Here is a 23991-nt window from a genome sequence, read left to right as displayed (position 1 = left end):
CTCCATGAGCACAGAGAGAACAGACCAAGGACACTAGCTTAGAAACAGAGGAAGCATGATAGCTGCAGATAGGAAAAGTGGCACTTCTGGAAACAGCCCACCAGGTGAACTAGCGTAGCCTTGTCATGAGGCCATGAACTGCCACCTCTGGTGATTTCACCTGACCCTGTGTGGGTCAGAGACAGGGCAATGCTCAAGGGAAGGTCTGAAGGGCAGCGCGGAGGAGGGCCGAAGGGTTTTGCCTTGTTCTGGTGAATGTCACTCTCCACACCCAGCAGAGTATTCGAAGGCAGAGATGTCACCCACTCAAGGGACAGGAACAGGGCTGACAGTAACCCAAGCAAGCAAGCAAAGAACAGTCCTTTGCCAGAGATGAAACACATGTAGGTCAATTCTACAGCATCTTTACCTCCAGTGGGGGGAAAACAGTTCCTTGGCTCATGATTAATGGGTTAGTGATTTCAAAAATCAATCTCAAAATGCTAATAAAAGAAAAAAAAATCAATCTCTAGGGGCTTCCCTGGTGGCGCAGTGGTTGAGAGTCCGCCTGCCGATGCAGGGGACGTGGGTTCGTGCCCCAGTCCGGGAAGATCCCGCATGCCGCGGAGCGGCTGGGCCCGTGAGCCATGGCCGCTGAGCCTGCGCGTCCGGAGCCTGTGCTCCGCAACGGGAGAGGCCACAACAGTGAGAGGGCTGCGTACCACAAAAAACAACAACAACAACAAAAAAAATCTCTAGCAATAACATTAACCAATTTAAATCAGGTCTAGCTACTGGCCCAATCAGTAATTAGCTCCTTTCCAGGGCTCCAGAATGTTCATTTTTAAGTTAGCTTACCCCAAGTCACTGATTTGCACCTCTTTTGATGCTGCTAGGGAAACCATTCTCAAAACTAATGAACTAGTTTCTACAAATTACAAGGGAAAGGAAGTTGAAGGCTAAAGTTCCCAATTCAGTGGCATTTAGATTTTTTCCATCAAGAAAAAGTCCTGATTCACTATGAAAAACAGGCACCGCAGGCAGGGTGCTGACACGGTTCCAGCACCTCGAGCGCAGCTGTCCCACGGAATGGCCACCTGCGCCTGCGTGCAGGATGGCTCAGCCAAGGACAGACGCTCTGCCGGCTTCTTTAGAGAGTCACCATGAAGTCTTCACACAGGAGCAGTGCCCAGGTTCCGGCCTACAGCCCTGGGTCCGCTGCTCACAAGGCCCCACCCTGGCTCTAGCAGTAACCCCACTTTGGAGGAATAAAGCCGAGTTTCACTGCCTCACTGACCTTGGAGCCGGGAGTCTCCCACGTCCTGCCTCTCGCGAACAGCCCGGGACTGTAAGGGGAGGGGCGGGGGCCCGGCCTTGAAAGGGCTCCCGGGCGGGGCGGGGCCGGGAGGGGCGGGGCGGGGCCCGTCTCGGCCAATCCCGTCTGAGGCCTCGGGACGCACTTGGTCCCCGAGCCTTGCCCTTGAAGGCCGGACTCCAACTCTTCCGCCGTTTTCTAGCATCTGCCCTTTCTCTGAAACGTTTCCCTCCCCTAAATCCGGTGCTGGAGGCTGCCTCTCCCCGAACTCTGCGAGGGGTTCCTGGGCCCGCAGCCCAGCTGACTGGCTGCTCAGGCCTGCCGGCCCCGGCCTCGGGGTGGAAGGACCGTCTGGAAACTGCTGCACCTGTTAGGGAATTTGTACCTATCTTCCTTCAAGAGCCCATCCCTGGGGCCCCGGTTAGCTGTGGAGGATGGTCCCTTCTTCCCGGGGCCCTCCCCTTTTCCCTCTCCCCTCTCCCCTCTCCCCTCCAAGCTAAGGAAGACGTGTAAAGCTCCCTCTCTCCAGTTTTTAATCATGCTCTGAACCAGGGACCAGGACATCTCCTTCCAGCTTGTTGTCTGGGGCCTGGATTCAGGGACAATCACCCGTCTCTTCTAGATCAGGCCCTCTGAAGTAGATTGCTTGACAATCTCACTTTATATCCACACCAGCTTAATTTACTACCCAGAAGGTCCTGCAGGCCATCGCCCTGCTTAAAAATAGCCCTCCTTGGAACATACACCACAAACCAGAAAGGTTGACTGTAAATAGCAATGACCCCCCAGGACCTTGGACTGCAGCCCTGTATTTCAGAGGGAGCTGCCCAGGCCTCTGGTGATGGTCACGTACCCAGCTTCTATGGCCACGTGCACATCACCTGCTGATTCCTTTCCCTTCCTTCTCAGGACCCAATCCATGTACAGAGGGGATGATGGAGCCCAGGAATAACCTCCCACCTAGAGAGGTTCTCTTTCAGAGTCTCCACCTCTTTTAAATATGACCCAAAGCAAAAAACGAATATTTTACCTTTGCATGGGGGTACTGACTGGGAGAGTGCATGAGAGGGCCTTCTGGGGTTGGAAAGTTTCCTGATTTGGGAGCGGTTTTATGGGGGTACACACATGTAAAAATTCCTCAAGCTGTACACTTAAGATTCTAGCACTTTACTGTGTATTGGTCTTACCTCAGTTAATATATATGCCATCATTATAACCTAGCTTACAATGAATTGAAATTTTTACAAAGTGATACTCTTTCTGCATATGATATACTCAGATATTTTCTAGGCTCTCCTATGTTCTTTCATTAAACAATTGCAGATTGGGACCAACCAAACTGTTCCTCTGAAGAGTTGAGTTCCCAGTGTGCACATTCTGTCCTAATGGACCATGGTCCCTCCGGCTCCCCTGGCAGAACAGGCAGCAAGCTAGAGGTCTGTGGGGCTCACCAGCTGCTGTTTCACTATTTTGCTGTTTCATGGCAGTTCAGGCATCAGATGAAATAAATCCAGTGAGCCTGAAATAGCCCAGATCCGGAGGATGGTGAGGCTTTTGAAGAGCATGGAGGTGTAGAATTTATAGGATGGCAGTTGCCATCTTTCTTTTTTCCCAATTCCTTACTAATGGACATTTAGCCTCCCCCCACCTCCCACACCTTACCTCAACCCCTCATCTTTTACAGTGTAATTTTACATAAGTTAGTAAGTAAGGTCAGAAGAGACGTTGGGATCTTATCGAGAAAAGGGGTGTGGTATCTTCTTTTGGGGGCCTAGTCATCCTCACGCTTACGATAAATGTGGTGTGATGGGATGGTAGCCTCCACAGGTGACTCAACAGAAATTCCAGATTTCCGAAAATCCTTCAGATGTGATCTCTGTCATATGACACGTACTCCTTTCTTATCATTGCCAACTCCCTTCAGAGGGTGAAGGCTCTTTCCACACCTAGTGGCCAGGGTGGCCATGTGGCTTGCTCTTGCCATAGGGACAGGAATAGAAGTGAAGTGTTTAACTGCCCTATCACTTGCTCTAAAGGAGATCTCCTGTCGTGGGCTTATTCTCTTTTCTGTTCCCGAATCCAGCTGGAGCCTGGATTTAGCAGGACACAGATTTGACCAGCAGGCAAGGGCGATGCCGTAAGGAATGACCAAGTAACAAGAGGAAAGGAACCTGGGTTCCTGAATCCCCACCAGGCTGATTGCTCATTTCAGAAATGGAAAAGGAAACCAATGGGACAGGAGGGACCTACATTCTTCCTTTCCTCAGTTCTCTCTTGTGCTCAACAGCTGTGTCACGTTTCCTTCAGCTCTAAATGTTAGGACAACTTCATCTACTTGAAAAAAGTTTAAGTATTTTCCTATGTATTATTCCACGTAACTATTGCAGTAATTCTAGATGGCTCAGGGGCTCATCCAGGGTTGGAGCCAGTGACGGCTGGGCCAGGCCTCAGCACCTTTTCTCTCCACAGCCTGTTTGTCAGCTGCCATTAGGTGAACAGAGCTGTTTGGACAGTAATGAGTTCTGTGCCTGGAGGTGGTCAAACCTGGGTTGACGATGGCACAGGAAAGATGTAAGCCCTGGAAAGACAGTGGAACTAGATGACCCTTAATATTTATTTGAGGTCCTCCAAATTCTCTAATATTTTGGTACCTGCAGCATGGCTTCCTCTAAACCTTTTCCCCCACCGAACTTCAGAAGCATAACAAAAGAATATCTGAAGGAGCCCATTGTGACGAAAGAGACAAGATAGAAAAATGCTAAAAGAATCAAATGAAGAGACTAAGGAGATTTTGGAGAATTCGAGAAAGGCAAAGTTTAATTTGCATACAGGCATAACCCACACCTCACCCGGCAAGTGTTAGGCCACAGCACAAACCCCTCTGGCGGAGTCACAAATGTCCATAGATTTGCAAAGCAACTGGACACAAACAATATAATTCTCAAAGTAACACATGGGTTTGTCCATCACACACACATACAAATCACAAAGAAATACACTTAAATCCTCTGCAGAAGAGAGATGAGGATGGTAATCAAGTTACCTCACATTTGGACAGCACTTTACGGTTTACAGTCTAATCCATTTTGTCCTCATGACAGCCCTGTGAGGTAGGCAGCACAGGAATCACTATTAGCTCCATTTCACAGATGAAGAAACTGAGGATCAGAGAGGTTTCAGCACTGGCCTAAGGCTTTAGATGTAGATCTGAGCCTAGGACTCAGGGCTAGGATGCCTAGTCCAGTGCTCTTTCACAACTGCCTTTCCATGGAAAACTCAACGGTGGTGTCAAAGACAGTGGTTCAACATCATTTATTGATGAACTATTATTTTTCTTGAGCAAGTGAGATCAAGTACAATCAAATCAACCCTAATATTAACGTCATGTGGTGTGGTAGCCAAGATGAATAATTTTCTGAATCATTCATGTGTTTATACCTACAACAAAATGGTTGTTTTCTACTTTAGCTCTGCCCTGCCTTAATTTTAAGTCACTGACAGACATGGAGAAATGACACTCTGATTAGATTTCATTGACTCAAGTCTTATTACCAGGATTCACACAGTGGTGTCTGTAATCAAGTCATTATTTAAAGCTACAATCTGTTGTCTTTCTGAAATGAAAATGAATCCTATTCACTTACTCCTTCTGGCTGTGGACATTAGCCTAGCTCTATCCTTTAGCCATAAATAATATGTTATCTTTTATACCATTTCAACAGCAGTAAAAATGATAAACTTCACAGGCTGGTTTTTAAAAAATCTTATAAAGTGAAGGGAAAGGTTTTTTTCTTCTTTTTTTCCCATCCAGGGGGAAGAAAATAAAACTTTGAAAAGAAAAGCTAAATAAAATCCTTTATTTTAAAATGAAAGTTAATTTTATTAGGAACAACCCCTCTATTGCATTACTCTTTTTAGTTAAGAATTTAAAAGTGGCCCAATCATTGCTGACCCATGGTCTTGTCTGTTATAGCACTGTGAGAAAAAAAAAGAGGGGCGGGTCCATCATCACCCACACTCCAAACTGGAACATAAGGGAGTTTTCTCTGCAAAGGTATTCAGTATCTGTACTGAAATTTAGCAAACAGTAGTGGGGACTTGGTGTCAAAGCCAGTTGAAAATACTGCAACAGTTGTTTAAAATTCCCTCTTTAAATTCCTTCAGAGAAACACTAAGGAAAAGTGACAACATTCTACTTCATTCCTAAATCTGTGTAATATATTGGCTTATGTAAGAGATTTGTCCCTGTAGCAAAACTGGATGTCTTAGTTAATAACCAAAGGCATCTCCTAAAATCCCCAAGATAATTTCATTGACAGTACAAAATGTGGGTATTCATCTGAAAGCAAGAAACTGGATTTTACTTCTGATTTTCTGGGTTCATTTTGCAAGAATATGTGTTCCCTACTTGGCTGTTAGGGGTTGACCTCCCATCTACTCATAGAAATGGGTCTCATATAATAGAATATAAGCAGACACAGCCAGGGGTGCACACTCCAACAGTCACACAAAGCTTGCAAGGCAGAAGAGGATGGGTGCTTTAAACAATCAAAAAGAAACCACAAATTGCTCTTGGGGATTTTAAATGTGACCAAATTGAAAAATGCACTTTCCTCTCCCAGCTGGCCCCCAAATAGTGCAGGTCATCAAAAGCAACTCCCTTGGAGGTGGAGTTCTCTCTCTTGCAGCTCCAGCAAGGCTTCAGACTCTACGAAGCAGAAGGAGGGGTGTGTGACTCAATAAAATGCAAAAGGTCAGCATAGACTACTGACAGTGCCCAAAGTTGACCACTGGGGGGCGCTTCCAACATTCTGCAGGAAATAGGCCTGAAAGCTTTGGGTCACTAGTTGAGGAAAACCTGTATGCCAAAAGGGGAGAAGTATTTGGAAATTCCTCTAGTTCCTATTTCTCTCTAATAAGAATGGCATTGGGCTTCCCTGGTGGCGCAGTGGTTGAGAGTCCGCCTGCGGACACGGGTTCGTGCCCTGGTCCGGGAAGATCCCACATGCCGCTGAGCGGCTGGGCCCGTGAGCCATGGCCGCTGAGTCTGCGCGTCCGGAGCCTGTGCTTCGCAACGGGAGAGGCCACAACAGTGAGAGGCCCGCGTACCGCAAAAAAAAAAAAAAAAAAAAAGAATGGCTGCATTGCCTCTGCAACATTTGGGTCAGAGAATTAAGGGTCCAAACTTCCAGGGACAGTGCCCACAGAACCACACCCTCCCTTCTGGAAGACTTTGGGGATTCTAAGGGCAGAGTCCGATGCATCAAGCTTTCTGCATGTTGCTCTGCCTGAAACTACTATGTGTGTGGTCCTTCCACTGATTTGTCCTGATTTTAGTTCACCTTCAAAACTATGTTTTTGCACCAAGAAAGTTCACCTTGACTTTCTTATTCTTTTGCAAGACTTTGCGGTGCTTGGTGCAATTGACATATATTAGTTCAAACTCTGTTTCTGAACATTGAGAAACAAATGGTAAGTTATGCGTTGTTAGGATCCAAACAACCCATGCTTCTTATCATGCATCAAGATGCATCAACCTCTTATTTGAAACTAAAGAGAAAAAACAAGCAACTTTTTATTAAAAAAGAAAAATAAAGCATCCATAAGTCACCCTCCTTGGGTTTAGTGCTATCCTGTTGGCTAATATGAGCTATTGAAAATATTTTTGGAATGGTCTTCAAATATGATAAGTATTTTCTTTTACTTAACTTGATATTTCACTATATAGTTATGTACAGACATGGCCCTTACCATGCAGGAAAAATGTACATTCTCCACCTCTGTGGGACATTATCAGTTCCCTGGGTCTTATGAGCCAGCAAGTTGAATTTATTAGTCAGCTGTCAGCTCTAACAACATAATTAAAGTGCAAAGAAAGAGAGAAAGCAGCCAGGTCAATTTTGTTTTCATTGTCTGCATCAATATGCTTCATGCCTGCCAGATGCCATAGGCTCAGGTAACAATAACTCTATATCTTTTCTCTTCTTTGAAAGCAGAGGTCTCCCTGAGAAGAGAAGAGGGAGGTAAACATGAGATAGCCCTATTTCTTCAACAACCAACAATCCTGGGAGAAGCAAGGTTGCTTTCCCAGCCTAGGGTAGGAGGACTAACCCCTGCATTTGGTTTTCTGACACAAGGGCTGTTGAGTGGTTGGGTCCATTTCCCATATACTTACAATATTTTCACTCAGAAATGTCTCCAAATTTAAAGACTGAGGAAGAACCGTCTACCAACAGCACACGGAAGGGTGGGTTTTAAAAAGAAAATCCCACTAAACAGCTTTTTTTTTAAAAAAAATACAATCAACGTTCATAGTGAGGCTAAAAATGGTTTGTGTAAATCAGAATGGATTCCCACATTACCAATGGTGGGGGGCGGCGGGGCGGGGGAGGGAAGAAAACAAGCACAGCAAGGTGCAGAGATGATTTTTAAGTATATCTTTTCACTTAGCATTGAAACCCACTCTTCCCTGTAGCACTTTGTGGCCTTTTGTCGTATTCCACAGTTTTGCCGGTGAGGTGCGTGGGCATCGTTTTGCAAAGCCTGCACCTGTCTCTCCAAGGGCATTGGCTTCCTGGTCTCCACAGCCTCAGGAAGAAGCCCCCCACTCCTCCACCTCGAGAGAGCCACTGGCTGGGCTCCGCAGGGGCACGGCTACTGAGTTTTTAATTATGGAAATGTTACGTACAAATCCACTTGACTTTCAACCTGTCTTCCCTGTCCTGTTGCCTAAAGACTGAAAGAGCAGTTTCAGAACATGCCATTCCTCCAATATAAATATTTATGATGCACTGAGGACCATGCACATGCTGAGGACTGAAATTGCTTATGTGTCGGCCCATCCCTACAGAGGCAGCTCTTCTGGAAGCCTGTAACAAAGGAAATGTAACAGAAGCAGTTAAACCCTAGGAGAAGACTGGGAGGTGCACCGGGCCAGTAAAGTGCCAGCGAAACATCACAAGCCTTTTCTACGGACCCTCGTCCCCGAGTTCTAATAGAATATGCAGCAGAGTTTCAAATTCCCCTTCTTACCTGCTTCATTAAAATGGCTACCAGCACCTCCCGTCTTATATTCCCTCATGCAAATGTGCCCTCAGCTTTACCAAATATCAATCTCTTCACCTTCCCACCCAAGTCTGAAGCATCTGTCTTCCACTCCAACCAACTGGGCTCCCCTGGCTGGAGACAGAATTCCCGTTTGGTTCCATCATCTTCGGGGGACAAAGGAGACTGGCTTCGTCTCCATCACCCCCGTCCTCCCTGCACTGTGGGAGGCGTGGCATGCACAGTTCTGTCCCTTCTGCTTTCCACGAAAATTCCACCGACTCAGGGCAAGGCTGGATCGTCAAGCTGGGAGCCGAGGTTCAATTTTTAGAGACAGCTCATACAGTGTATCTTCATCTATGATGAGGGCTTTGTCAAGCAAGTACTGAGTGACCTGGAGAAAAAAGGGGAATCCCCACTTTGAGTTTTGTCACAACACCAGTACGTACATTTTCTGCATGGAACCTGACACAATTCAACGTTTTCTCCTAAGCATTGAAATACTTTAGGTAACTAAAAAAATTATGAATATATTCTTACTATAAAAAAAAAAAATCACACATCTCTAGTCCTCTGTCAACTCCCACCCCCAGGCACTGCCCTCAAGAATTGCCACTGTTATCAGTTGGCTTGTATTCTCCCAGACATTTTTCTGTGTCTTTCTAGACATTACCATGCACTTAACAGAAATCATTTTTTCCCCTTATAAGTGGTATCAAAACGATACATTTTATTCTGCTTTTGTCAAACTAGAAGTTGTGGAGAGCTCCCCATGTCAGTACAAAGAGCTCTAACTGCTGTGCACCATTAACAGTGTGACATGTCAGAGTTTATTTAATGATCTCATATCGATGGGTGTTTGGTGGCTGTCAGTGTTTCACTATGACACAAAGTTACAGTGAAGTCCTTGTTAGCATGTTTCTTAGTGCTCACATGTGAATGGTCCTCTAGACACTGGAAATGAAATGAAAGGAAAGGATATGGAGATGAACATGTTGGAACATGGGGTAGCTCCATGAAAATATTTCTTTATTTTTACTGAGATATAACAGACATAAGTAAAATTAATAGCTTGATTAGTTTTGACAAATGTAAACACCCATGTAACTTACATATATAGCATGCTAGAAAATAACTCCATCAGCCCAGAAAGTTCCCTCATGCAGCTTCCCAATTGACCTGCTGCCAGAAGCAATCGCTGCTCAGATTTCTACCACCACATGTTCTGTCTGCTCTAGAACTTCATGTAAATGGAATCACACGGTATGTACTCTCTTGTGTCTGGCTTCTTCCACTCAGCATAATGTTTTGAGATTCATCTATATTGTGGCGTGTTTCAGTGGTTTGTCCTCTTCCATTGCTGAGTAGTGGGTCCAATGTATAGATGTTCCACAATTTGTTTATCCATTCATCTATTTATGGACACCTGGGCTGTTTCCAATTTTTGGCTATTATTAAGAAATGCTATAAACATTTTATACAAGACTTTTAATGGGCATGTTTTCACTTCCCTCTTGGATAAATACCTGGGTCATAAGGTAGATGCATATTTAACATTTCAAGAAATCTCCAAATGACACAGTTTTTCCAAAGAGGTTGTACCGTGTTAGTCTCACCAGCAGTGTATAAGAATTCCAGTTACTTGGTATGTCAATTTTTAATTTTAAAACGTAATATAAAATGACCTCCAAAACTGTTGTACCTATAGTACATAAGAGCACCTGTTATCCCATACCCTAACTCATGTTTGCTGTTATCAATATTTTAAAAATTTGTCTTTCTGATAGCTGATAATGATGCTTCATAATCTGCATTTTTTCTTATTAATGAAGTTGAACATTTTCCAAATATTTATTTGTTTCTTCTTCTGTGAGTTACCTGCTTATAGCTTTGCCAATTTTCCTATTGAGTTGTTTATGCTTTTCTTATAGATTTATAGGAATACTTTTATTCTGTCTCTTTGTTTTAAATGTTACAAACATTGTCTCCTAGTCTACTGCTTGTATTTTGACTTTTTAAACAATTGCCCTTTGTCATATAGAAGTTTTAGATTTTGATTCAGCAAAAACTTTATCAAGCTTGTCTTTTACAGATTTTGCATTCTGTGTTTAGGGTCTTTCAAACCCAAAGGTCATGAAATTTTGTCCTATATTTTATTTAAATAATTTAATATTTTTTAATATTTAAGTAGTGAATTCATCTGGAATTAATTTTTGTGAATGGTATAAGACAGAGAGCCAAAATTCCTATTCCATTTATACAATGGTCAGTTTCTTTCTGGCGCTTTCTTTAAACGTCTCCTTTATCCCATATTAGATTTTCATATAGACAAAATCTGCATCTGGACTTTATCCTGCTCCATTGAGTTTGTATTCCTGTGCCAATATAGTCCTGTTTTATTCAGTACAGTTTTAGTGTCTGTATCTGGTAGGGTAAGCTCTCCCTTACTCTTCTTATTTTTCAAAAAGTCCTTATTTTTTTTGGCCTATTAAACCTTCCTTATGAGTTTCATAATAAGTATGTCAGGTTCCATGACTAATAGGGATAATTGGCTGTGAGTTATATGGGAATCTTCTGTCTCACCTTCTCAATTTTTCTGTAAAGCTAAGATGATTCTAAAAAATAATGTCTATTAAAAAATGAAAAGAAAAGAAGGAAAGAAGGGAGGGAGGGATAGAGGGAGGGAGGAAGGAAGGAACAAAAGTAAAGAAAGAAAGAGGTAATAAAGGCCAGTTATGGTTGGGATGGAGAGAGGAAGGGGGTATAAGACGTGATATGAATCTTGAAAGATGAGTAGGGACCACATAATGCAAGACTTTTTGGACATATCAAGATTTTTTTCTTTCCTTATCCTAAGAGCAAAGGAAAGCCAATAAAGCAAACAACTTCCACTGTGTGTTCCAGAGAGTTCTATCTGGCTGTAAATTTGTAGAATGGATTTGCATTCTGTAGACCAGGTAACAGATATTGGTAGTTTGGACCAGGGGTGGTTCCAGCTTCACAAGAAATACAGGATGTAAAACAGATAGAATTTGATGATGAATTGATATTCTTTTTGCTTTCTTTCTTGTTTTTCTTACTCAGAGTTACCAAAGATTTGTCTGTTTTATTGGTCTTTTCTTTGAGTCAGCTTTTGGTATTATTGATCTACTCTACTGCTGTTTCCAATGAATTAATTTCCCCTTTTTTCTTCATTAAATTCTCTTACAACCACACAATATTACCTTTGGCTGATGGTCTATTCGATAGGAAGTCTGCTGGAACTGGCGTATCTCTCTGATGATGTGTGATATCTGACAGAGAAACAACAAGAGCAAAGCCTAAGTACTGCCCCTGTGCTGCAGCACATTCTTCTGGAAGCCCGTCCCAGAGAAGTCAGTCCCTTCCTCCAGTGAGGTATCTGGAGCCCTGTCCCATCATGCTCCAGGCCCCAGGACTTTCTTGTCCTTTAATGAGCCACACAAAATGTTAACAGCAAGGAAATACTGAATTCACCATCAGGGAAACAGCTGGCATGGGGCGGCCTCAGGTTCAGGAGTGGCAAGCCCTGGGTGCTAGTGTCCATGGGCTCCTTGCTTCTAACTTGGTGCTTAGAACCCAGCTGTCCAGCAAGAAGCCTCAGCACCCGTCTATCACTGGTCAGTCCTAGAAAGTCATCCCTGGAGCTTTATTCCCTACCCTCTTTGTCCAGACTGCAAGCTGAAATGGACCTGCGAAAATCTCCTGAATCAGCCAACATCAGGTGTCCACCACCAGTGTCCACCACCTCTTCACCTCGAGCATAAAAAGCAGTGACCTTCCATGATGTCGCCTCTTCTCTGTAAGCCACTGATGTCACTGAGACAGCCTGATTGTATGAAATTCTCACCTACCATTCTCATCTTGGAGAAATTGACGAGGCCTTCCTCAGTAAAGTTTGGTGTTCCTTCTTCAATAAACGCCAGGTCTGTCAGGTACATTCCCAGATAAGGAACAGCAGGGGGGTTACAACTGCAAGACCAAGAGGTACTGTTGTCATGCTCATTCCCACAAGTGTCCACTTACCTCCCCATTTAAAATAAATAGGAAGCAAATGTGCTGCTCCCACCCTGAAGAATCAAGTTTTTAAATTCCATTTTCAGAAGCACACTTATGATATGCAGAGTTTTAAATATGCCTCACAATAGAATATGATACAAAATTACCGCCCATGCTTTACTATGTGTTTGAGACAATGGTATTTCAAACAACGGGATGTCTTACAGACAAATACTAACGTTTGCTAGCGAGACTTGCTTGCAGTATTTATCTGCATTGGCCACACTTCTCTGAGGGGTAAAAGCATGTAGGAAAACCCCATGCCCTCACCTCATTAAAGTGCAAACATTCAACCTTAAAGAAGTGGGTGGAAAAAAACATCAATGTAATTAGAGCTTGTAAAACTTGTTTTCTGTTTTAGTTAGTACTTAAATGTTTTAGAAGGTATAGACTTAATTAATATGACAACTACATGCTAAAGTGAGACCTTTGCTGTTTGGAAGGGGGATGAACTTGTTTTTCTCAAGGAGTCTAGAGGCTGAGAATATGGCCTTTTGATCCAGAGTGAACTGGGTTTGAGTCCCTGCTTGACCACTTACTAAGTGATGCAGGCCAAACTCTCTGAACTGGAGTTTCCTTGTCTGTAAAATGGAGACAATAAAACTTATCTCTTTAGTTTGCTGTGAGGCTTAAATTAGACACATCAAGCACTTCACATAGAGTCTGTCATTTAGCAAGTATTCAGTGAATAGTTCTTGTGCTATTGTTGTCACTGTTGTTACTATGAGTCTTTCTTTCTCTCAGGGCATCACAGGACAATATTTTCCAGAGTAAGGCAAGTATGTGCAGTAGATGATAAGAAAACAAGTTGCAGGAGAATACATTTTATTCTTTCGCTCTCTCTCTCTCTCTGTCTCTGTGCACGTGTGTGTGTGTGTGTGTGTGTGCGTGTCTGTAGAAAGAGAGAATGATCCAGCAATAAAAGGTCAAAAATACATAACAATAATCAATAGGCACTGGAATATTTAAATTAAAAAATCACAGGAGGGCTTCCCTGGTGGTGCAGTGGTTGAGAGTCCGCCTGCCGATGCAGGGAACACGGGTTCATGCCCCGGTCCAGGAAGATCCCACATGCCGCAGAGCGGCTGGGCCCGTGAGCCATGGCCGCTGAGCCTGCGCGTCCGGAAGCCTGTGCTCCGCAACGGGAGAGGCCACAACAGTGAAAGGCCCGCGTACCACAAAAAAAAAAAAAAAATCACAGGAAATCACTGTGTTTAGATTAAGAAATACCAAGTCAAGAAACTCTTTATAGTAAAAGAGTTTTATTTACTCTTTATGTGGTTTGATTTACTATGGTGATATTTTCTTCTTATTTGGAAAGCTCTGCATACCACGAGTATGTCCATAAGCTATTTACTTACTGTATCCACAGTATTCCAAATGAAAAGGGAAATCAGAAAAACACCTATGTGATGGAGGTTGTTCCCATTTGTTTTTCTTTTCAAGCCAAAGTAGGAGGTAAGTGACTATTTGTACACTATAAAAATTATATAAACATATTTGTGAATTATGAATAATTTAATAATTAAGATAGACATACTTTTTAAGGGTTTCTCTGAGATTTTTAAATCTTCCTTCAGATGAAATAGTCTTCTGAAGCTTGTCCATTAGAGCTTTTGTCTAGAAAGAAACAAATAACTTAGTATGTCATGAAAATATTCCTATGGTTTGGTAAGGTGGTAAGTTACTAAAAGATGCTCAGTTCTCTTCTACAGTGGCAGTTACTGATACCTGTGCCAGACTATTGTGATGTGATATGACTTTCAAAGTATAGAGGGGGGCATTATATTTAAATTTAATGTTTAAAAAAAGGAGGAAGAACATGTAAAGAAAAGTGACTACACTAATCGTTGAGCCAAAAAGAGAGAAAATGTGTAGAAAAGAAAAACTGTAATGCACAAGAAACTTAGGAACTTAAAGAACTGAAAAGCACATGTTGAATAGGGAATCTTAAAGGAGAAGACTTGTGTCAGGGAGTTTTCATGATGAATCTTTTCGACTGTTAATTTCCAAGTCATTAAAGCACATATTCTGTGCTTGGCTATGGACTGACCAATACCGACTCTGATGAAATGTGACATGTGTGTGACAGGATAATATGCTCTTTGTATCCAGTGCCTAATGGCTGAGGCCACCACCGCGTTAGAGGGAGGTAAAACCCAGCCATGACCAAGGGGTCAGTGTCCAGCTTTTGGATTCTGATATAGCTGTTTGAAGCCCACTTTAAAAATACTATTCCATAAAGACGCAGACGTAGAGAATGGACTTGAGGACACGGGGAGGGGGAAGGATAAGCTGGGGTGAAGTGAGAGAGTGGCATGGACATATATACACTACCAAATGTAAAATAGATAGCTAGTGGGAAGCAGCTATAGCACAGGGAGATCAGCTCGATGCTTTGTGACCACCTAGAGGAGTGGGATAGGGAGGGTGGAAGGGAGACTTAGGAGGGAGGAGATATGGGAATATATGATTATGTATAGCTGATTCACTTTGTTATACAGCAGAAACTAACACAACATTGTAAAGCAATTACACTCCAATAAAGATGTTAAAAATTTTTTTAAATAAAAATAAATAAAATAAAAATACTATTCCAATACCCATTCATCATAAAATCTCTCAAAAACTAGGGAAGAGAAAGTAGCTTCCTCAATTTTATGAAAAGCATTTATAAAAAGCCTGCAGCTAACACCATCCTTAATGGTGAAAAACTGAAAGCTTTCCCCCCAAGATCAAGAACAAGGTAAGAATGTCCTCTCTTACTATCCTATTCAACATAGCATTGGAAAGTCTAGCCAGAGCAATAAGGCAAGAAAAGGAAATAAAGCCATATAAATTGGAAAGAAAGAAATAAGATTGTTCCTACTTACAAGTGACATAATTGTCTATGTAGAAAATTCCAAGGAAACTACAAAAAAGCTCCTAGGGCTAATAAGTGAGTTCAGCAAGGTTACGGATACAAGACCAACACAAAAAAATCAATTACATTTGTATATACTAACAATGAATGTGTGAAAACCAAAATTAAAACCACAAGAACATTTAAATATCTCCAAGGAAAATGAAATATTTAGGCATAAATCTAACAAAACATATACAGGACTTGTATGTTGAAGATTTCAAAATGCTGATTTAAGAAATCAAAGAAAACCTAAAGAAATTGTGAGAAATACTGTGTTTATGGACTGAAAGACTCAGTGTAGTAAAGATGTCAATTCTCCCTAAATTGATTGGTTTAATGGAATTCCAATGGAAATCTCAGTAAAGTTTTTAAGACATAGTTTTTATCCTAAAATTTATATGGAAGTCACAGCACTTAAGGTAGTTAAAATAATTTTGAAACAGAAGAATAAAGTGGAGGAATATAGAAAGAATTCTCAAATCTCAAAGGTAAAAAAACCAAACAATCTAATTAAAAAATGAGCTGAAGACATGATTAGGTATTTTGCTGAAGAGGATATACAGATGCAAACAAGCACATGAAAAGATGTTTAACATTATTAGCCATTAGCAAGTGGAAATTAAAACAATGGTGAGATTTCAAAATGGCTAAAATTAAAAATAGTGATAACACCAAATGCTGACAAGAATGTGGAGAGGGCTTCCCTGGTGATGCAGTGGTTAAGAATACGCCTGCCAATGCAGGAGATACGGGTTCGAGCTCTGGTCCGGGAAGATCCCACATGCCATGGAGCAACTAAGCCCGTGAGCCACAACTACTGAGCCTGTGCCCTAGAGCCTTCGAGCCACAGTTACTGAAGCCCGCACGCCTAGAGCCCATGCTCTGCAACAAGAGAAGCCACTGCAATGAGAACCCGCGCACAGCAGCGAAGACCCAATGCAGCCATAAATAAATAAATTTATATCTAAAAAAAAAGAATGTGGAGAAACTGGTTTACTCATACACTCCTGATAGGAATGTAAAACGGTACAGCCTCTCTAGAAAAGAGTGGAAGTTTCTTATAAAACTAAACACACAATTACCATATGACCCAGCAATCGCACTCTTAGGCATTTATCCCAGAGAAATGAAAACTTATAGTCACATAAAACATATTCATGAATGTTCATAGCAGCTTTATTTGTAATAGCTGAAACTGAAAACACCCAGATGTCCTTCAAGGGGTGAATGGTTAAATGAAATGTCATATCTATACCAGGAAGTACTGTTCAGCAATAAGAAGGAACTAAGAATTGATACATGTAACAACTTGAATGGATTTCAAAGGAATTATTCTGAGTTTTAAAAAAGGCAATCTCAAAATGTCATATACTGCATGATTCTATTTATACAACATTCTTGAAATGACAAAATCACAGAGATGGAAAACAGATCTGTCGTTGCCAGGAGTTAGGGAGGGAGAGGGGGGAAGGTGGCTGGGGCTATAAAAGGGTGGCAGGAGGGATCTTAGTGATAGAACTGTTCTGTATCTTCACTCTGGTGGTGATTACATGCATCTATTCCTGTAATAAAGGCACACTAAACACACACACACACACACACACACACACACACACACACACACATGCACACACACAAATGAATACATGTAAAGGTAATGAAGTCTGTATAAGATTGGTGGATGGTACCAATGGTTAATTTTGTGGTTGTGATATTGTCTGTAGTTATGTGAGATGTTACCACTGGGGGACACTGGGTATAGGGTGGAAGGGATTTCTATTATTTCTTATAATTGCATATGGACCTACAGTGATCTCAAGATTAAAAGTTTTTTAAAAACAGTTTTTATAAAAGCTGTGGCTTTTATTTGCAAGGTCCAGGCTTTATTCACAGAAGAATTTGCCATTTCTAGAGGCCAAACTTGGGATTCTTAGAGCATTCCATTTTTACTAAGGAATGGGGGGAGGGGATAAAAGATATGACTTAGGCTTGGTTTCTTGCTACATAGGGAGGAATTTAAAAGGCTCGGAGAGAGCAAAGAAAATAGAATAGAGTAAGAAGCAATGTCTCTGAGAGGGGCTTAAACCCTCAGAGGGGGCAACAGAAACCAGACAGCTTTGAGGAAATGTCAGCAGAATATATGCTATTCTTCCTGCCTGAAACCCCTGAGGTGGGCGCCCTGAAGACACCCTTCACCAACTTTGGGTGGTCACAACAAGGCAGGCACAGTGGTCTGTGGAAGAAGGATATGCAGAGAGGGCCTGGCATAAACACTTCTAGCCTCTGGCGCCCATGGGACATGGAGGAGCCTAGAAAGTTCCCCCAACACCCTTTGAGAGGGTCAAGTGAGTTATCTAGTAATGAAGAATTAGCCTGCCCACTAGGGATCAGCAAGGGGCACCACAGCCTGTAGTAGAGGTAATACACACCCCATCTCAGAGAATCAGCAGAGCAAGTGAGAGATGAATGGGAGGTGAGGTCAGCCAGGCTCCCTGCGTGCAATAACCATGCCATGTTCCTGGCAGGGTAGGTTGACCATTTGAACACCAGGCACAGGCAACTCACAGCGGCTTGTACCCAATGACTAAACTGCCAAAGACTACAGCAGGAGGCCAGTGGGTGCACACAGCCTTCCACAAGCCCGGAAAAGCCCTCCCTAACACCCACTGACACTCAGGGGGAAGAGCAGGGGGGAAACGGTGATGTCACTTGAATCCTGAAATTATCTGAAGGAAAAAATAAGCGTGAACAAGCTAAGTCCAATTAAAAGAAAATTAAGAAGTTATATTTCTTCACATTCAAGTCATTATGCCAAAACTTGACTACCTGAATGACAAAGAAGAGGTGACCATGGAGGCCCTCTATCCCTGGTCTTTGGCCCTAAGGCAGTTGTACCTTTACTTTGAGGGAGAAAGAATGGATCCACGGACATCACTGTGCTCACTTGGAATCAATGTGCCCTCCCTAAATGATTCAGGGAACACCTCCTGACTGTCAACCACATTGTCTGAAGTTGTCCCCAGATATGTTATAATGAGTGTTTTGGTTTGTATTTTCTTTTCTAAATTAACCATTTAGAAACACATATGAGCAGAATCAATTAAGTGGTAAGAACACAGTAATTACCCATGTTGGCACCTTTCTTTGGCAACGGAGCTGCACATTTCAGCTAATTATTTCCTAATCAGTAATATTTATCCTGGCTCTGGTCTCCCAGTCTCTCCTCCTCGCGGCAGCGGGAGGTGTCGTCCGCTGATGCTCACCTGCTTGGACACCTTGGCCCAGGTTTTCTTCAGCCGGTAGATAGCACTTCTGTTTAAGGCTGAGGTGATCTCCAGCACGCCGTTGTAGTTGTGCAGGCACCGGCAGATGTCCGCCACGGCCACCCACTTCTCAATTGCGTTGGCTCGGGAGCTGACATCCGCATAATTCATGATCTGGGAGGCCACCAGGTTACTCATCTGAGACAATGGAAAAGCCAAGAGAGGGCAGCTAAGAGCCAGAGCAATTCATGCAGGCACGATACCTGAATTACCTACAGAAATGTCAGCAAAGCAGGTGTCAAGGGATGCGAGATCATGGTCCATTTAGATATCAACCTTCTGAAGAAACTAAAGTCTGTAATGGTAACAATAACAACACACGAATGAACACCTGCTCATCCTGAGTGAAGAGAGGGGTTCTTTGGGATCAGCTTGTTGGGGGAAGGGGTGGTTTTGCTAATCAGTAATTTTGATGGAGGAGTCATTTCCAATAATTATGGAGAGAATGGCAGAGAACGAGCTAACCCCTGAGGAATGGCAACCTTTGCAGATCAGGGGTTTCACTTCTTGGGGCCTCTCCCAATGTTCCTTGGGTCCCAACGGTGTGGGGATATTCACTCTAGGAAGCCTCAGTTATCACAAAGAAAACACATTTCCTCCCAATCAAATCAAACTCTAACCTACCAACTCTCAAACCAGAAACACTTAGGTGCACAAGAGAGAACATTTTCATCTTATCTTGCTGAATTTTTTTTCCACCAGCAGTTAAAGGGACCTATAGTTTCAAGGCTAAGCACTGTAATTCTATTAGTTAAAGCCAAGAGAAAAAGAGGCAACTTAAGAAGCTCAACACTTAGAATATGGAAAGGAAAAGACTAGAACAGGATTGATTACTAATAAAGGGAATCTGGGGTCCATAATCTTATATCCATATACTAAATCTGATGAGTACACCAATTCTTTGATAATTCCATAGGTATTTTAAATCTCACAGGGCCTCAGAACTATCATTGTGCATATTTATTAGAGAAATTATTTTGTACTGAGCACCTAGTAAGGACCGTTCTTTTAGGTTGTGGGAACAGGAAAAATAAATAAATCAGTCTCCCTGACCTTAAGGCACTGAGCCTGGTTGGGTGGGAAGGTGAGGAGAGGCAGACAGAAACAAGTAAGTACCACAAAGCGAAATGCAAAGCTAGGGCTGGGGGGGGGGCGGTGGAGCTTGAGAAATAGAGGCAGCATGGGGCAGGTGGCCTAGTACAGAGGAGAGAGATTGTGCCTGCACTGAACCCTGAAGCGTGAGGAGAAGCTAGCTACTGCTTCCCATCAAAGTAGAGGAGTGTCTGCAAAGGGACAGAGGGGGAAGGCGTGGTGGCATGGAGGATCTGGCATCTGTCTGAGGAGCACGGGGGTTGGTGAGAGACAAGGATGACAGGAGGCAGGGCTCCTGTAGGCCAGGCTGAGTGGCTGGGGCCGTATTGTGAAAGTGAGAGGAAGCCACTGACAAAATTTCATCAAAGAGATATAATTAGATGGGCCTCCGAGAGAAGTTATTTCCGTGCCACTGTGTGAAGAAAGGGTTGGGTGTCAGTGAGATGGGGGTGGGGAGATAGTGAGTTAGGAGCTCCCGGAGAAAAGAATGAAAGGCCAAATCAAGATTATGGCAGTGGGAAGGGAGGGGAAAAGAAGAGTCTGAGATGTGTAGATTTAGGGTTCACTAACGTGTTGAGGGGTGAGCGAGGTGGAGAAAGGAGAAGAAGGGGTCGAAGATGACCTCTAGATTCCGTGCTTGGTTGAGTGAGTGGCTGATGGGGCCATTACCCAAGACCAAGAACAGAGAATAAGATGAAGAAGCAGGCTTGGTGGGTCTGGGAGGAACTCTGATGATGAGTTCCATTTGCCATCTGGACACAGTGCAAGTGGCCACCCAAGTAGAGACATGTGGGTATGGAGCCTGGGACTGAACCTCTGATTTGAGTGTCCATTTCATCCCAAGTGTATGTACAGCACAGGCAAAAAAGAAAAAAAAAATAGGTTTATTGTGCACAGAAGGGGCTCTGCTTCTCAAAGAGTGGCCCAGACAGGTCATGTGTCCTGTCCTTTAGGAAGCAGTGACATTTGATGCTTGTTATGTAATAACACCTATTCCACATGTACCCTCAGCAAAGCACTGTCTTGGGAATTTGCACTGTTGTTTTGTATTTTGATTCTGGATGACATTAATTTACCTACAGGTTTCCTGGTAGTCTTTTTTTTTTTTTTTTTAAACATCATCATTACTCTTTTTACCGTACTTTAGTAGAATTGAAAAGGGAGCCTTCCCTTTGCCGGGATAGGCCTGAAGACATTCCAACATCTGTGGCTCTTCCACAGGACTAAGACCAGTAGGACAGCACCAATAGGGAGGAGGAGGGTATAAAAGCAACTCCATCTAAACTGCTGCAGAAGAGCAGAGGGGGAGATGGACCGACAGCTGGTTACCTCTGCACGCAGTCTCAGCATCACTGTAATTACGCTCAGAGAGGTTCCTTCCCACCCTGGAATGTACTGGGACTGAATGTTCAGTAATAATGAGGAGGAGCTGTAGCAACCCAGCCTTACCATCACCAGTACCACCAGGGGCCAGTGACACAGTGCTGTTAGAACCAGTCAACCTATGACCATGAAGTAATCATGATCATGATAAAAATAATAGCAGCTACCTATGCATCACTGAGCACTTACCAGACTTGTGTACCATCAAATGTGAACTGGAAGGTAACTGGAAGTAATCACATCACTGTGAACTCTTAGAGGATATTTAAGCTTTTTTTTTTTTTAACATTCCATCAGTTTTGTTTAAAAAGTGGGTGGAAGACTTCTTTTAATTTAGAGAAGGCATCTCAAGACCCTGATACTCATCTTCCTATAACACTCCCACCCAAGGTTTTATTTTTATGGTTACTCACATCATTGAAGTGTTGGCTGGTTTTCATAATGTAAGGTGTTCTTTCATTTTTATCCAGCTTCATCCACCCCTGCCCAAGAAATTCTCTGAAAATTCAAAACAAAACACAAAATCAATTAAGTGTTTTAAGGGTGCCCATGATCCTGAATAATTATTATGAATATTATATACATTAAACTTGACATTGCCCAACCCTGCTGCTCCATCTCAAATGAATTTTAGCTCAATTCTACCATTTCACCACTTGATGCCAAAAAGAAAAAGATTCTTCAGTTTCAGCTTTCTCTTATAAATGTTTGGAACCGGGTCCCTATTAGGATCATTATAAAGGCTTCTCTGAAATTGGAAAACAATGACAAGAGGAATAAAGAGCTTAAGTGCTAACTCAGAAACCAAGACCATTTTCCCTGGATCACCTTGAAAAAATCTTAAGCCTTAGCAGAAGGCTTGAAAAATCCATCACTACCAAAAATGTTAATCAAGAACAGCATGTTTTCCTCCACTTTGCTCTGACAGTCTCCAGGAGAATGTCAGTTCCATGGGCAGGGACTTTCCTTTGTTCGCCCCAGAGCCCGGAACAGTACACGTGGTAAGGGCCAAATGAACAAATGCTGGTGTTAGCACTTTGCAGCCCGTTCGTGTGAGGAAGGCAGTTACGGTGGTGGGAGCTCAGCCTGGATGAAGGTCTGTCTTCTGAGTAACATCCCTGCTCCTTCATTTCACTCATGAGTGGGTCACTGGATCACAGCAAGCGAGGGACAATCAAGCTGGAGCATACAGGAATTATTTTGTCAAGGCATTAGCAAAATTAAAATGAAATTACTCTGACACATTCTTAATCCACCAATGTTGACTGAGTCCCTTGACGTGGGTGGTACTGTTCCCATCCTGCAAGGCTGTTGGACATAAAGATGTGCTTTTTCCACGGATGAAAATTGGTACATGTTCACAGCAGCAGAGAGGAGGAGAGGTGAGAAGGGTCCCAGGAAGAGACCACACCAAGGGCAACCACAAAGATTCAGCCTTTGCTGTTTCTCCTCTTCCATACTGGTCATGCTCCCCTCCCTCCTGAATCCTCACTGCACTGGAGGATAGTCAGGAGGTGGGGGGAAGAGGCACTGCACTCCTAACTCAAGTCATCAAATAGTCAGTGGGTTCATTTGTACGGCCAAGGGGCCACGTTCCTTTTTTCCCCATGTTCATGGATGGGCCTACAATTGCTGAAAGTGGGAAATAAGATAAAATGCATAAAAGAAAAGTCTGCAGGAGCATCTTCTGGCCCTGCCCCTTCTATTGTAGCTCTGACCACCAACACGGCTATGCCTGAGCCTCCATCATCCTGGATGTCCTCTTCTCTACATACAACATGGACCACAGTCATACCTCTTACCCAGCCCCTCCCATACCTTTCATTTAGTTATAATTTCACAGGGGACTTATGCCAACAGTTGTTATTTGTCCACACAAAGGCCTTGTTTGTAGAGCTGCTGATTAGGACAGCAGGAGGGGGCTTAAAGAGCCTCCCTTACTCTGCACACGAGACAGTTAAAAGGCAGTAGTGACATGGATGCTCATTACGTGACAGCGTTCACTCGGCAGATACCCACTCCAAGTGTGCTCTGTGCAAAGCGCTGTCTTGGGAGTCTACGCTGTTCTGGAGTCTCGATGCTCAGCAATACCACCTGCTGATTTATGGACATCGGGGAAAAATTGCAGCAGAATTTACAGAATTTCCCAACATCAGTGTTTCTCAAAGTATAGTCTTAGCTCACGCAGAATTATCTGGGATTCTCATTGAAAATGTAGTTTCCTGGGCCTCAAACCTACTGGAATCAGGATTTCTGCCGGAGGGGTGGCCAGGGGGCGGTACCTAGGGATGTACATTTTGAACAGGTTTCCCAAATGATTTTAGGCACCATGAAGTTTGAGAACCACTGTTATACTGTATTGCGGTTTCTATAACACAAAGATGTGAGAGGACAGAGAACTTCGCCTTCTATGGTAACTGTAGCACATACAGAAACACAAGACTGACCATCTTGAGAGTTCCCAATATTTCTATATAAATATTTCCAACATATAGTGGAACCAAAAGACATTCAAGTGGGACAAAACCAACATAAGACTAAGAGCCACAGCTCTGCGCATACGCATCTGCTGAGGAACAATGTCAGCTGTAAGGCAGCCCTGCTGCTGTGAGGGCACACTCACTCGTAGGGAATGCTTCTGAAAACGATGTGGTCCAGGAGGGTGATCTGCTCAGCCAGCTCCATGGCCGACAAGGTCTCAAAGCACTCGGCCTTCGGACAGTCTGTCTGCAAGAGATGAGGGCAGGGAATGAAACACACTCGGAAGCAAGGTGCCTGCCAGCTCACTGCAGCTGCTTGGAGTACAAAGTCCACCCTAGATTCCAGCTATGAAGAAAATGGCAGAAAGTTCAGAAATAACAGCCGGCATTAAC

At 43.2% G+C, this 23991-nt stretch overlaps 2 protein-coding genes across 3 annotated transcripts in view; both read right to left on the bottom strand.

The window, feature by feature from the left end:
• Positions 1 to 1329, bottom strand: part of CKMT2 (creatine kinase, mitochondrial 2) — a 28199-nt gene extending 26870 nt beyond the window's left edge. Inside the window, exon 1 of the mRNA XM_082650753.1 lies at positions 1277 to 1329. The gene's annotated coding sequence lies outside the window, so the exon portion shown is untranslated. The remainder of the gene's footprint in view (positions 1 to 1276) is intronic.
• A 7310-nt stretch (positions 1330 to 8639) lies between these two features.
• RASGRF2 (Ras protein specific guanine nucleotide releasing factor 2) overlaps positions 8640 to 23991 on the bottom strand; it is a gene marked incomplete at both ends in the record, with an annotated part of 226854 nt that continues 211502 nt past the window's right edge. For both annotated transcript variants that reach the window (XM_082650502.1, XM_082650503.1), the window contains 7 exons: positions 8640 to 8732; positions 11563 to 11631; positions 12211 to 12328; positions 13956 to 14035; positions 18584 to 18781; positions 21532 to 21616; positions 23742 to 23845. In XM_082650502.1, the coding sequence (XP_082506628.1) occupies positions 8640 to 8732; positions 11563 to 11631; positions 12211 to 12328; positions 13956 to 14035; positions 18584 to 18781; positions 21532 to 21616; positions 23742 to 23845 (747 nt within the window). The remainder of the gene's footprint in view (positions 8733 to 11562; positions 11632 to 12210; positions 12329 to 13955; positions 14036 to 18583; positions 18782 to 21531; positions 21617 to 23741; positions 23846 to 23991) is intronic.

This window comes from Grampus griseus (genome assembly GCF_964374135.1).
Source record: "Grampus griseus genome assembly, chromosome: 3".
NCBI lineage: Eukaryota > Metazoa > Chordata > Mammalia > Artiodactyla > Delphinidae > Grampus > Grampus griseus.
This window is presented reverse-complemented; position numbering and strand designations above follow the sequence as displayed.